Source organism: Salvelinus namaycush, chromosome 31 (assembly GCF_016432855.1).
Source record: "Salvelinus namaycush isolate Seneca chromosome 31, SaNama_1.0, whole genome shotgun sequence".
NCBI lineage: Eukaryota > Metazoa > Chordata > Actinopteri > Salmoniformes > Salmonidae > Salvelinus > Salvelinus namaycush.
Window position 1 is genome coordinate 47,706,688 of NC_052337.1, and position 15,228 is coordinate 47,721,915.

A 15,228-nucleotide genomic window follows, 5' to 3' on the forward strand; every position below is an offset into this window, starting at 1 on the left:
ACTTCATATAAGGAAATCAGTCAATTGTAATAAATAAATTAGGCCCTAATTTATGGATTTCACATGACTGGGAACACAGATATGCATCTGTTGGTCACAGATACCTTTAAAAAAAAGTAGGGGCGTGGCTCAGATAAAGTCAGTATCTGGTGTGACCACCATTTGCCTCGTGCAGCGCAGCACATCTCCTTCGCATAGAGTTGATCAGGCTGTTGATTGTGGCCTGTGGAATGTTTTCGCACTCTCCAATGGCTGTGTGAAGTTGCTGCATATTGGCGGATGTTGGAAAACACTGTCGTATGTGTCAATCTAGAGCATCCCAAACATGCTCAATTTGTGACATGTCTGGTGTTTACGTAGGCCACGGAAGAACGGACATTTTCAGCTTCCAGGAATTGTGTACAGATCCTTGCGACATGGGGCCGTGCATTATCATGCGGAAATATGAGGTGATTGCGGCCGATGAATGGCACAACAATGGGCCTCAGGATCCCATCACGGTATCTCTGCATTCAAAATTAGCATCGATAAAATGCAATTGTGTTCGTTGTCTGTTGCTTATGCCTGCCCTTACCAGAACCTCACCATGGGGCCCTCTGTTCACAACGTTGACATCAGCAAACCGCTCGCCCACAAGACGCCATACGCCGTCTGCCATCTGCCCAGTACAGTTGAAACTGGTATTCATCTATGAAGAGCACATGTCTCCAGCTTGCCAGTGGCTATTGAAGGTGACCATTTGCCCTCTGAAGTCAGTTACAATGCAGAACTGCAGTCAGGTTAAGACCCTGGTGAGGACGACGAGCACGCAGATGAGCTTCCCTGAGAGGGTTTCTGACAGTTTGTGCTGAAATTCTTCGGTTGTGCAAACCCACAGTTTTATCAGCTGTCCGAGTGGCTGGTCTCAGACGATCGTGAAGAAGCCGGAGGTGGAAGTCCTGGGCTGGCGCGGTTACACGTGGTCTGCAGTTGTGAGGCCGGTTGGACGTACTACCAAATTCTCTAAAACGACATTGAGGCGGCATATGGTAGAGAAATTAACATTCAATTATCTGGCAACAGCTCTGGTGGGCATTCCTGCAGTCAGCATGCCAATTGCACGCTCCCTTTGCTGTGTGACAAAACTGCACATTTTAAAGTGGCCTTTTATTGTCCCCAGCACAAGGTGCACCTGTGTAATTATCATGCTGTTTAATCAGCTTCTTGATAACCCACACCTGTTAGGTGGATGGATTATCTTGGCAAAAGAGAAATGCTCACTAACAGGGATGTGCACACCTTTTGAGAGAAATAAGCTTTTTGTGCATATGGAACATTTCTGGGATCCTTCAGCTCATAAAACCAACACTTTACATGTTGCGTTTATATTTTTGTTCAGTGTAGTATCTTAACATTTCAAAATTGAGTCAGAGACACCATCAGAACAGCTCTAATTGGCCGCATTCTCCTCCAATCTGAGGGATGTTGAGGGATACCTCCAATCGGTTGAGAGAGTTCAGTGTGTCAAATCGGAGGGCATGTTGTCCGGACCTCTGTCAGTCTCTATGGGGATACCACAGGGTTCAATTCTCGGGCCGTCTCTTTTCTCTGTATATATCAATGATGTCGCTCTTGCTGCGGGCGATTCCCTGATCCACCTCCACGCAGACAACACCATTCTATATACTTCTGACCCTTCCTTGGACACTGTGCTAACTAACCGCCAAACGAGCTTCAATGCCATAAAACACTCCTAACATGGCCTCCAACTGCTCTTAAACGCTAGTAAAACCAAATGCATGCTTTTCAACCGTTCGCTGCCCGCACCCGCCCGACTAGCATCATCACCCTGGACGGTTCTGACCTAGAATATGTGGACAACTATAAATACCTAGGTGTCTGGCTAGACTGTAAACTCTCCTTCCAGACTCATATTAAACATGTCCAATCCAAAATCAAATCTAGAATCGGCTTTCTATTTCGCAACAAAGTCTCCTTCACTCACGCCGCCAAACTTACCCTAGTAAAACTGACTATCCTGCCGATCCTCGACTTCGGCGATGTCATCCACAAAATAGCTTCCAATACACTACTCAGTAAACTGGATGCAGTCTATCACAGTGCCATTCGTTTTGTTACCAAATTACCTTATACCACCCACCTGTATGCTCTAGTCGGCTGGCCCTCGCTACATATTCGTCGCCAGACCCACTGGCTCCAGGTCATCTATAAGTCTATGCTAGGTAAAGCTCCGCCTTATCTCAGTTCCTTGGTCACAATAACAACACCCACCCGTAGCACATGTTCCAGCAGGTATATCTCACTGATCATCCACAAAGCCAACACCTCATTTGGCCGCCTTTCCTTCCAGTTCTCTGCTGCCAGTGACTGGAACGAATGATAAAAATCACTGAAGCTGGAGACTTATTTCCCTCACCAACTTTAAACATCAGCTATCTGAGCAGCTAACCGATCGCTGTACATAGTCCATCTGTAAATAGCACACCCAATCTACCTAACTCATCCCCATACTGTTTTTATTTACTTTTCTGCTCTTTTGCACACCAGTATCTCCACTTGCACATCATCATCTGCTCATTTATCACTCCAGTGTTAATCTGCTAAATTGTAATTCTTCGCTACTATGGCCTATTTATTGCCTACCTCATGCCTTTTGCACACACTGTATTAGACTTTCTTTTTTTCCCTACTGTGTCATTGACTTGTTTGTGTTATTGGCTTGTTTATTGTTTATTCCATGTGTAACTCTGTGTTGTCTGTGTCACACTGCTTTGCTTTATCTTGGCCAGGTCGCAGTTGTAAATGAGAACTCGTTCTCAACTAGCCTACCTGGTTAAATAAAGGTGAAGTAAAACATTTGAAAATGTGAGTCTTTTACATGTCGTCCTGCCCAGGTGTTAGCATGGTTATGAGGCCCACACAGGAAAATAAAGGCTGGAAGTTGAAACATGCTCCCACAAACAAACACGCACGTACCAACCATCACTCAACCAAGCTAGATGACTGTTAAAAGTGGAAGGTAATTTGTTTCAATGGGGGGCATGAGGGTTTATGATAGAGTAGCAAGGGTGTACTACAGTCCTCTAGGAGGATCGAGGTGCTTCTACCTCTCCTGGCGGGGACCCAGCGGCAATAGGAGGCCCCACTGGACCGGGCGGTAACAATGTTGGGTTGAACATCTGGACAGATCAAACATCTTAATTCAGTCTAATCTGATGGTCAGTTGGTGTGAAATCTAGTATATACAACTATAACCATCACTGGGAGTGTAATACGGTACCTGTGGCACAGCACTGGGGTTAGGGTCGCTCTGTTCCTGGTTCCCTCCTGTCTCTGGGACATTACCCTCCATGGGCTGCTGTTCCTCTGGAGCCAGACAGGAGAGAACACATTAGAATACAAATACAGTACACTCACACACCGGTATCAAAACAACACGCAAACAAACTAATATTCCCAACCCAGTCACACTCATAAAGACCTATGATGACCATCGCTAGAGTACATTGATATATTTATTCAAAAGGTTAGCATACCTGCTCCGGGCACAAACAGGTTGGCTGGCATGGGCATGGGAGCCAACGGGGCAAAGAAGTCTGACGGGGCAGGTGCCGATCCACCGGGCTTGGCACGGGGTCCACCTGGGTTCAGGACATCCACGTAGCGGCTCTTTGTACCTGAGATGGGTGAAAACATACTTTTTTTGATCTGCTAAAAAAAATTAAAAAAAATAAATCTGACGTGCCAAAATGACACGCCATTAGTGTGGTTCCTAGAGGTTTGTAGCGGTTTCAAGTGCAATGTGACATGTATCATTATTTTCCTTCACATTCCCGAAAGCCAGGAACATGCACCTGCCTCTATTTCCCTCTACAATGCTCACAATTCATGCAGGACTTTCTAGAACTGGGAGTGTGACAAACACACCTGGCTAATTCAAAGCATACTCCCTTCAGACAATATCCTGGTTGCCAAGTGTGAGGAGGGAGTGATGCGCTCCCATAGTAGTCAATGAAACCTGATACACTGGTCATCTGAGCAGCAGCACAAGTGAAATGTAGCCGTAAGAGTTTTGCAGCACTGCATTGAATCTAAAACCTGTATCAGCTAAAAACCCACAATGAGGGGCTGCTTACGTTATGCCAACACGTGTAAATCTCACCTGCTCTCCTGGAGAACATGTTGACAGGCGGCCCACCAGTAGGGGGACCTCCAGGACCCCCTTGTCCCGGTATGGGTCCCAGCATCTTAGGGAAGCCCGAGGGAGGAGGAGGAGGGGGCTTGTACTGGTTACACAGACACAAACACACATCAATACTTTATTATTAGGATCAATGATATCTCTGTGTTAGTATGATAAACCAAAATACTGTATAAATACAGATGGTCATACACGTGCTAGGACACTGATATAAACCTCTTATTATGAGGACTAGGAATGCACATTTTGGGAAATGTTGCTGCCGACTAACCGACCCTCATTAAACGGTCAACAAACGGTTACATTTTTCCCAAACAGTGATTTGATGTGATCAACGGGAAATACTACGCATGCATGCAAGGAACGGACGTTTTTCATTAAGAGCATAATGGAAGCATGCAACAATAGCACGCCTATCGTCTTCCAGTCAAAAGGCTATATAGCCTATTATTCAACATGCAACTCCTGTAATGAAGCAGCTAATAAAACATAATTTCAAACATTTACCAAAATGCAATTTGTGGGAAAACACTGTTCTAAACAGAGCACCTAATGCGAGCGGTTCCGCATGCGACAGAGATGACAACACTGTTCTAAACAGAGCACCTAATGCGAGCAGTTCCGTATGTGACAGAGATGAAAACACTGTTCTAAACAGAGCACCTAATGCGAGCGGTTCCGTATGTGACAGAGATGACAACACTGTTCTAAACAGAGCACCTAATGCGAGCGGTTACGTATGCGACAGAGATGAAAACACTGTTCTAAACAGAGCACCTAATGCGAGCGGTTCCGTATGTGACAGATGAAAACACTGTTCTAAACAGAGCACCTAATGCGAGCGGTTCCGTATGTGACAGAGATGAAAACACTGTTCTAAACAGAGCACCTAATGCGAGCGGTTCCGTATGTAACAGAGATGACAACACTGTTCTAAACAGAGCACCTAATGCGAGCGGTTCCGTATGTGACAGAGATGACAACACTGTTCTAAACAGAGCACCTAATGCGAGCGGTTCCGTATGTGACAGAGATGACAACACTGTTCTAAACAGAGCACCTAATGCGAGCGGTTCCGTATGTGACAGAGATGAAAACACTGTTCTAAACAGAGCACCTAATGCGAGCGGTTCCGTATGTGACAGAGATGACAACACTGTTCTAAACAGAGCACCTAATGCGAGCGGTTCCGCATGTGACAGAGATGACAACACTGTTCTAAACAGAGCACCTAATGCGAGCGGTTCCGTATGTGACAGAGATGACAACACTGTTCTAAACAGAGCACCTAATGCGAGCGGTTCCGTATGTGACAGAGATGACAACACTGTTCTAAACAGAGCACCTAATGCGAGCGGTTCCGTATGTGACAGAGATGAAAACACTGTTCTAAACAGAGCACCTAATGCGAGCGGTTCCGTATGTGACAGAGATGACAACACTGTTCTAAACAGAGCACCTAATGCGAGCGGTTCCGCATGCGACAGAGATGAAAACACTGTTCTAAACAGAGCACCTAATGCGAGCGGTTCCGTATGTGACAGAGATGACAACACTGTTCTAAACAGAGCACCTAATGCGAGCGGTTCCGTATGTGACAGAGATGACAACACTGTTCTAAACAGAGCACCTAATGCGAGCGGTTCCGTATGTGACAGAGATGAAAACACTGTTCTAAACAGAGCACCTAATGCGAGCGGTTCCGTATGTGACAGAGATGACAACACTGTTCTAAACAGAGCACCTAATGCGAGCGGTTCCGTATGTGACAGAGATGACAACACTGTTCTAAACAGAGCACCTAATGCGAGCGGTTCCGTATGTGACAGAGATGAAAATCTGTTAGAAACTTAGAAAGAGCGGGAATCTAAAGATGCAATAACTAGGTCGAGTTGCTAATATGACCAGGATTGTGCCATTGGCATGTAGAAGTCTTTATAACTTTTTGATGGATGGATTTTGGCTAGGCTACTTTGAAGCAAGGTAAGACATGCTTCATTATTTGAAGTGAAGTAAAATAGGTTGCAAACAATTATACTGCCTCACACTCACATTGCAAAGTTTAACATGTGATTGCATTTCGAATTGTTATTTGTTGCGCAGTGGCTGGGCTTATAAAAGCATACATTTCACTACAGTACCAGCTTTGTGAGGAGCTGCTGTTGCGCTGTCTGACAGGAGATAGGCTATTCTGCTCTTCAAACTAGGCTCTGTAGCTGTACGCGTATGATAAATAAGATACATGAAGACTAACAGAAAATACAAATACGCTGCAATTTAAACCACTAAATTATGCATATTAACCTATAGACCGATAAGCATGACCGGTCAAATTAAGTTTCGCCAGCTACCGATGAACAGATAACCGTTAACATCCCTAATGAGGACTAATAAAAACAACAATACATATAGACATGCTAATCATAATGGCTGGAACGCACGCACACAAAAAACTAACCTCCTCCTCTGGCTCATCCAAGTTGACCCATTTCTGTTTCTTCTCGTCCCAGACAATCTGACAGAACAGACCAGTCAACTGAAACCACTCATCAGCTCCAATACACACACACACATACTGACCACACTGCCATGTATAAACTGTGAGCTTTTACAGACAGGACTCAGTATAGTAAGGAAGAGTATGTACAAAAATGACTGGAAAACAAGGAGTGTTGAAGAGTTGACTTACAGATTTGTTCTTGTCATCCGGAAGGTGGGCTTCATTCTTCCCCTTCCTATAGAGCCAGTTGAGCCAACCGCCACCGCCACCCCCCCCTCCCTGAGAGAGAGAAAAATAAAATCAGAAATGGTTACAGAAATAAAGAGCATTTATATATGTGTGTACGTGTAAGAGCTGAAATGATAAACCGAAAATAACCGACACCAACCACTAATCAAAGACATCTTGCTGATATCAATAATTACTATAATTAGCCTTTATAAAAAAAAAAGAGCTATTCTGGGCGATTGCTAACGGGACAATTGATAGCTACAAAATTCAAAGTAGTAGTAGTGTTAAGTAAGTAAGTAGCCTTGCACGAGACTTGGCTTATACCAGCCGGAACAACACATAGACTCCTGCCCTATCTCGTGATTCTGTAGCGCGAGGCAGCTTGATGTACAAGTACACCCCCTGGACAGGACGCTAGTCTAACACAGGGCCTTACCCACAATCCATCTCCTTAATGCTGAACTCACAACATTCCAATCTCAGGATGGCCACTAACCACAAGGCCATTGGGGTAATAATAAAAAGTAACTGTGGCGTGTGTGGGATTGTGTGTGAAAGGGACACAATACGTAGTGTGTGTCTGCATAACCTTTTTAGGTGAGTCCTTCTTGGCCTGCTCAGGGATGGAGGGTGGAGGAGGAGAGGACTGCTTGGCTGCCGAGTTGCTCCTCTCTCGTCCTCCGGAGTGTGTGGAAGATTCCGACATGGTGCGGGAGCGGCGACCTGGAGGCTGCTGCAGACAAAACAGAGCCAGTCAGACAAACACACACACTGCCAATGGTAACAGTGACCTGACACACACGCATGCACACACCCTACCATTTGCATTGAGGACTGTGAAGTAGTCCTGGATCTTCTTCCTGGGCCCTGTGCAAACAAGACAAGAGTTAGTGACATCAGCATATCTCCTCAAACTATTCAAACAAGGCTGAATGCACGTAACACACACACCATGTGAGCCATTTGGTCATAGAAGTCCATCTGAGGCGTGAAGGTGTTCCTCTGTGGAGAGGTGGACATGGGAGGAGGCTGTAGTTCCGGTGGACCCGTCAGCTGATAATCGTCAGAGGGCATCTTTTGTGGCTGCTGCATTTGTGGGGGCATCATCTGTTGCTGATGCTGTGGTGGGGGCATCATCTGTTGCTGATGCTGTGGTGGCGCCATCTGCTGGTGCTGGGCTCCAGGAAACATGTCATTTTTGTCCGGTTGGGGCTGCTGGGGTTGGTAAGGATGTACAAAGCCAGAGCCTTGGGGAGGGAACCCTGATAAAGGGATCTGGCCAGGTGGTCCAGGGAGACTGGGGGGTACTGGGTAAAACTGGACCCCCTCGTTGGGGTGTGGTGGCTGGGAGACCATTCCGTCCTGGAGGATAGTTGGGGGAGCTAGATGGGAGGAGAAAGTTTCTGTGTTTAGTGGTGGCTGCTTAGATTTGTGAATTGCTTTGGGACAGTGGTCATTGCATTGATTAGGAGTCAACAAGATCTAAAACATACATGAACAAACACACACCTATCGTGTTACAAGGTGGGCTTGTTGCTCACCTGGAGGCATCAGCTGCACCCCTTGCTGAGGCGGTCCGGGCATGAGTGATGTCATCAGAGGGTTGTCAGAGGTGTGGCCAACCATGTCCAGAGGCTGGGCATATGGCTCAGGCGGGCTGGTCTGGTCTAACTCAGAATTGGGGGTGCTGCAGTCATACTGCTGAGGAGTATCCCTGTCTGCATTGTATGCAATCACTCCAGTCTATGGGGGAAACAAGAACAGCCCAGTCAGTTACAGACACACCTACAGCAACATGAATAGGCTTCTCATACACATTAATAAAACACACACACCCTCATCTGCCCATCCAGCTGTCTCAGATCAATCAGCCACTCTGGCTCGTTGAAGAGTTCCTGATCTGCCTTCTCCTTCAGTTGTGGATCGAAGAATCGCATCTTCTCAGACATCTATAATTAACAGCATAATTAACATCAACATTCAAAATTCTCACACATAGTAACAATCAACACCTAAGAGATAGGTGTGTGTGAGAGTGAGTGAGTGAGTGAGTGAGAGAGACTCTGCGTGTATGAATGAGGGTGTTTGTGTGTGTGTGTGTGTGTGTGCGCGCGCTTGTATTTGTGTGCAAGTATGAGTGAGTAAGTACATGTGTGTTGACATTGCGCTTGTGTGCGTGTTTTGAGAGCGATTGTATGTGGGTGTGTGTGCGCGCACGTGTGTGTCTACCTGTATCAGCTGACTGGTGAACACAGGAGAGTGGTAGGACGGCTGCATGAGCACGCTCCTGGAGATAACCTCACAGTAATGGAAGGCCTGAGCACACAGGCCGGCCTCGGCCAGGCGACACGCATAGATCAGCTTGAACACCTAGAGGGAGACAGGAGGAAGAAAGGGCAAAGGTCATGATAGCTGATTTCATCGCACAGAGGCCGGGCACATTCACTTTACATTAGGAGTGAAGAGGAAATTCAGCATCTCTTGGAGGGTGGTGGAAGTTGATCAAAATGCTTCTTTAATGATAAAACCAATGTGTTTCAGCCCTTCACATCAGGGTTTTACTTAAGTTCAGAGAACAGGGATCAGACGGCACTACTCATAGAAATAGAATGACTAGAAGACATTTCTATGCAGCTACTGCCATGCTATACAGCATCTCTAGATGACCATTCAGTCCATTTCTGTAAGATCAAAGGGGGAAAGCTTCAGGAGGTATGTCTATGGTGTGTGCTCAAGTTCAGATGTTTGATATGTGTGTGTACTCACCTGGAAGTTGGGCAGGGAGCAGGGCTGGGAGCCCAGAGACTGGGCATACTCATAGGCCTCCGTCCTCTGGATCGCTTCGTTAGACGCAAACTGGAAGAACGACAGACTAGCAAGAAAGAGGTCATTAAAGCCTTTGTATGCCATATGCATGAAAGTTCATATTTCTATGTAAGATTATATGCCTGTGAGTTTGTTCCACAGTGTGGCAGCGAAAGCAGAGCAGAGGTGTGTGTGTGAGAGAGAGTGAGAAAACTGACTGTCCGTGTCCAAATATCCATACCTGCATTCTAAATAACAGACATTTTGGGTATGTGAGAAAAGATTGTTTTACATTGTGAAATTTCAAAAAATGTGTATGTGTTAAATGCCAGGATGTCATACTCATTTCAGCTATTCATCTAGTAGAATTCGCTGTACACCATTGAGGAAGAGAATAGTCTTTCGAGCCTCAAATGTGTTTGACAACAGCTGATAATCAGCTGAGGGGACGCGCTATTCCCAAATTAACGAATGGCGGGAATTAACGCAATATGTAGTATGTAGTCTGATTACTACACAGTAAGCAGTTTAAGTAGTAGGCAAGACATTTCCACCACGGCCAACAAGTGAGGAAGGGACAGAGCAGCAGATGTCTAACCTGTGGTTTGAGCCGATTAGAACCATCTTGGTGCTCTTTTTGGTGAACACCCCCAAACCAACCTGGGCCATCAGGTAACAGAAGTGGGCCGCATCGGTTAGCCCCTTGGAAGCTGTAACACACGTCAATGGACTGTTGAAAAGAGCCTGACTCTACCTCAAATTCAACTCAATTTATGAATAACGCAGAACTATGTTCTGACTGTTTTCGGTCAGGATTGCAGCAGGTAGTTATATTGCATTTATTATCATAATATATAGTTTGTCATCAACATCATAACCATTAGTGATGGGTGGGGTAAAAAAACGATAGTTACAAATCGCAATATTACTTTGACCAATATCATATAGATACTTTGACTCCAAGTATTGATTTGTAAAAAAGGTAGCGTTAGCTAGCGCGGATGTACCTGCGTCAATATGCTGGTATTTTTCACCCTATAGCTTGTTTTCAGCACTTTTTATTTTCGTGACTTATCAAAACTTGTTTATTATGGCTCTTGTCTCTGTAGCAGACATATAGTGAGCAATATGTTTGGAACATCAAATCACAAAATCAAATGGCAACAATGGAGGCTCCTCAGAAGAGGAAGGAGAGGACCATCCTACTCAGTGAATTTAAGATAAATAAAAAGTGAAACATTAAAAGTTATTAAATTCACTACACTACCAAAAGTACCAAAAACACTACCAAAAGACAGCTGCTCATCGAACATCTCATTCAAAAAATCAAGGTGTCGGTCGCTCATTTGCTGCTATAACAGCCTCCCACTCTTTTGTGAAGGCTTTCCACTAGATGTTAGAACATTGCTGCGGGGACTTGCTTCCATTCAGCTACAAGATCATTAGTGAGGTCGGGCACTGATGTTGGCCGATTAGGCCTGGCTTGCAGTCAGCGTTCCAAATCATACCAAAGGTGTTCGATGGGGTTAGACATCGCTTTGTGCACAGGGGCATTATCATGATGAAACAGGAAGGGGCCTTCCCCAAACTGTTGCCACGAAGTCCAGAATATCATTGTATGCTGTAGTGTTAGGATTTCCCTTCACTGGAACTAAAGGGCCTAGCCCGAACCATAAAAAACAGCCCCAGAACATGATTCCTCCTCCTTTACAGTTGGCACTACGTTTTGGGCAGGTAGTGTTCTCCTAGCATCCACAAAACCCAGATTCGTCTGTCAGACTGCCAGATGAAGTGTGATTCCTCACTCCCGAGAACGCATTTCCACTGCTCAAGTCCCCAATGACGGCGAGCTTTACACCACTCCAGCAGACGCTTGGCATTGCACGTAGCGATCTTATGCTTGTGTGCGGCTGCTCGGCCATGTAAACCCATTGCTTGAAGCTCCCGACGAACAGTTCTTGTGCTGACGTTGCTTCCAGAGACAGTTTGGAACTCGGTTGTGAATGTTGCAAAAGAGGACAGGCGATCTTTACGCGTTATGCGCTTCAGCACTCGGCGGTCCCGGTCTTTAAGCTTGTCTGGCCTACCACTTCGCGGCTGAGCTGTTGTTGCTCCTAGACATTTCCACCTCACAATAACAGCACTTACAGTTGACCGGAGCAGCTCTAGCAGGGCAGAAATTTGACGAACTGACTTGTTGGAAAGGTGGCATCCTATGGTGGTACCACATTGAAAGTCACTTCAGTAAAGCCATTCTACTGCCAATGTTTGTCTATGGAGATTGCATGGCGGTGTACTCGATTTTCTAAAATAGCCGAATCCACTAATTCGTCCACATACTTTTGTATATATTAGTGTATATTCACGTCACCAAATAACTGATTAAAACACACTGTTTTTGCAATGAAGGTCTACAGTAGCCTCAACAGCACCCTCTATGGTAGCACCATGGTGTAGCCATAGAATAGCTATTTTCAGTTCTCTGGGTACATTGATATCAATACAAAACCTAGGAGGCTCATGGTTCTCACCCCCTTCCATAGATACACAGAAATTATGACGTCTTCTGGAGCATTTCATCATTCCATCCCCATACAGTTTATTGCAACACGTAGACATTTGTTTCATGTTTAATAGGCATACGATATATTTTCATTTAGCCAACCATTTATTAGCCTGCTATGAGTGGACACAATGTTTATAGTGCACATGAATGTTAGCAAGACTCATGAGGTAGAAGTTCTGTTCATTTGATTCAATGTATGGTTTCCTTTGTTCATATTTCCTGTGTTATGTCAGAGTTCCTCTTGTCTGTGTCCTACAGTGCATTCGGAAAGTATTCAGATGCTTTCACTTTTTCCACATTTTCCAGTATTATTCTAAAATGTATTAAATCATTTTTTCCCTTCAATCTACACACAATACCCCATAACGACAGAGCAAAAACAGTTAATTTTTTTTTTTTGCTAATTGAAATATCATATTTACATATGTATTCAGCTCTTTTACTCAGTACTTTGTTGAAGCATTTTTTGCAGTCATTACAGCCTTGAGTCTTCTTGGGTATGACGCTACAAGCTTGGCATACCTGTATTTGGGGAGTTTCTCCCCAAATGACAAGTAATTTTGACAAGTAATTTTTCCAACAATTGTTTACAGACAGATTATTTCACTTATAATTCACTGTATCGCAATTCCAGTGGGTGGATCAGAAGTTTACATACACTAAGTTGACTGTGCCTTTAAACAGCTTGGAAAATTCCAGAAAATGATGTAATGGCTTTAGAAGCTTCTGATAGGCTAATTGACATCGTTTGAGTCAATTGGAGGTGTACCTGTGGATGTATTTCAAGGCCTACCTTCAAACTCAGTGCTTCCTTGCTTGACATCATGGGAAAATCAAAAGAAATCAGCCAAGACCTCAGAAAAATAATTGTAGACCTCCACAAGTCTGATTCAGGCAATTTTCAAACACCTGAAGGTACCACGTTCATCTGCACAAACAATAGTATGCAAGTATAAACACCATGGGACCACCCAGCCGTCATACCGCTCAGGAAGGAGATGCGTTCTGTCTCCTAGAGATTAACGTACTGTGGAGCGAAAAGTGCAAATCAATCCCAGAACAGCTAAGGACCTTGTGAATATGCTGGAGGAAACAGGTACAAAAGTATCTATATCCACAGTAAAACGAGTCCTATATAGCGACATAACCTGAAAGGCCGCTCAGCAAGGAAGAAGCCACTGCTTCAAAACCGCCACAAAAAAGCCAGACTACGGTTTGCAACTGCACATGGGGACAAAGATTGTACTTTTTGGAGAAATATCCTCTGGCCTGATGAAACAAAAATAGAACTGTTTCGCCATCATGACCATCATTATGTTTTGAGGAAAAAGGGGGATGCTTGCAAGCCGAAGAACACCATCCCAACCGTGAAGCACGGGGGTGGCAGCATCATGTTGTGGTGGGGGGGGGGGGGGGGGGGGGTGCTTTGCTGCAGGAGGGACTGGTACACTTCACAAAATAGATGGCATCATGAGGAAAGAAAATTATGTAGATATATTGAAGCAACATCAAGACATCAGTCAGGGAGTTAAAGCTTGGCCACAAATGGGTCTTCCAAATGGACATTGACCCCAAGCATACTTCCAAAGTTGTGGCAAAATGGCTTAAGGACAACAAAGTCAAGGTATTGGAGTGGCCATCACAAAGCCCTGACCTCAAGCCTACAGCAAAATGTTGGGCAGAACTGAGAAAACGTGTGCGAGCAAGGAGGCCTACAAACCTGACTCAGTTACACCAGCTCTGTCAGGAGGAATAGGCCAAAATTCACCCAACTTGTGGGAAGCTTGTGGAAGGCTACCCGAAACATTTGACCCAAGTTAAACAATTTAAAGGCAATGCTACCAAATACTAATTGAGTGTATGTAAACTTCTGACCCACTGGGAATGTGATGAAAGAAATAAAAGCTGAAATAAATCATTCTCTCTACTATTATTCTGACATTTCACATTCTTAAAATAAAGTGGTGGTCCTAACTAACCTAAGACAGGGAATTTTTACTAGGATTAGATGTCAGGAATTATGAAAAACTGAGTTTAAATGTATTTGGCTCAGGTGTATGTAAACTTCCGACTTCAACTGTGTTTTTTAAATTTATTTAACTAGGCAAGTCAGTTAAGAACACATTTTCATTTACAATGACAGCCTACTGGGGGAACAGTGAGTTAACTGCTTTGTTCAGGGGCAGAACGACATATTTTTACTTTTCAGCTCAGCGATTCGATCCAGCAACCTTTCGTTTACTGGCCTGCCGCCCCAAAATAAGGTATCCGTTTTTTATTTTTAATACATTTGCAAAAATGTCTAAAAAACTGTTTTGCTTTGTCATTATGGGGTATTGTGTGTAGATTGATGAGGGAAAACATTTAATACATTTTAGAGTAAGGCTGTAACGTAACAAAATGTTGAAAAAGTGAAGGGGCCTGAAAAATTTCCGAATGCACTGTATGTTTCTATAATTTTTGTTGTGCGTAATAGGAGGACGTGCTACCCAGTGCGCATAGAAATAGGCTACGTGGCCTACACTCCACACTATAATAGAAAAGTATTGTTCCATGTATGCATGGTGTTGAAATATCAATAATCATCATCACGTCTGATTAAGACGAATGTACCAATGTAACAATGGATGTCGAAACTGCCTTTTACATTGTAGAACCAGTTTATTGGTTGCAATTGCCAAATTGGGTAATTGTATGGTCCTGGGGTCCAAGTGCTTATGTTATTGTAGGCCTACCTCTTTGAGCTCCTGTTAGACAGATTCGATTTGGTTTCTCAAGGGGAGTCTGTACATTCTAGCCCTCTACCGGTGTCCATTCAGATAGGACAGGTTAAGCCTGATACAGAGGCTATTTCTTTTGGGCTATTGCCCGTGTATATTTGGTAAATCTACTTGTATATTTTGTATGGTTTGGTGCTTTCACCAT

The 15,228-nt window shown here is 44.4% G+C and overlaps 1 protein-coding gene across 5 annotated transcripts in view; it reads right to left on the reverse strand.

Moving 5' to 3' along the window:
* The window catches only part of sec16a (SEC16 homolog A, endoplasmic reticulum export factor), a 78,171-nt gene that overhangs the window by 3,589 nt on the left and 59,354 nt on the right, over positions 1-15,228 (reverse strand). For 2 of the 5 annotated variants that reach the window (XM_038970341.1, XM_038970336.1), the window contains 14 exons: positions 10,336-10,447; positions 9,699-9,804; positions 9,162-9,302; positions 8,768-8,881; positions 8,474-8,675; positions 7,884-8,314; positions 7,752-7,799; positions 7,522-7,665; positions 6,891-6,980; positions 6,660-6,716; positions 4,163-4,286; positions 3,537-3,677; positions 3,281-3,366; positions 3,108-3,179 (listed from right to left, as the gene is read on the reverse strand). In XM_038970341.1, coding sequence (XP_038826269.1) covers positions 3,108-3,179; positions 3,281-3,366; positions 3,537-3,677; positions 4,163-4,286; positions 6,660-6,716; positions 6,891-6,980; positions 7,522-7,665; positions 7,752-7,799; positions 7,884-8,314; positions 8,474-8,675; positions 8,768-8,881; positions 9,162-9,302; positions 9,699-9,804; positions 10,336-10,447 — 1,868 coding nt within the window. The remainder of the gene's footprint in view (positions 1-3,107; positions 3,180-3,280; positions 3,367-3,536; positions 3,678-4,162; positions 4,287-6,659; positions 6,717-6,890; positions 6,981-7,521; positions 7,666-7,751; positions 7,800-7,883; positions 8,315-8,473; positions 8,676-8,767; positions 8,882-9,161; positions 9,303-9,698; positions 9,805-10,335; positions 10,448-15,228) is intronic. The other 3 variants (XM_038970337.1, XM_038970339.1, XM_038970340.1) reach the window with 3 other exon arrangements.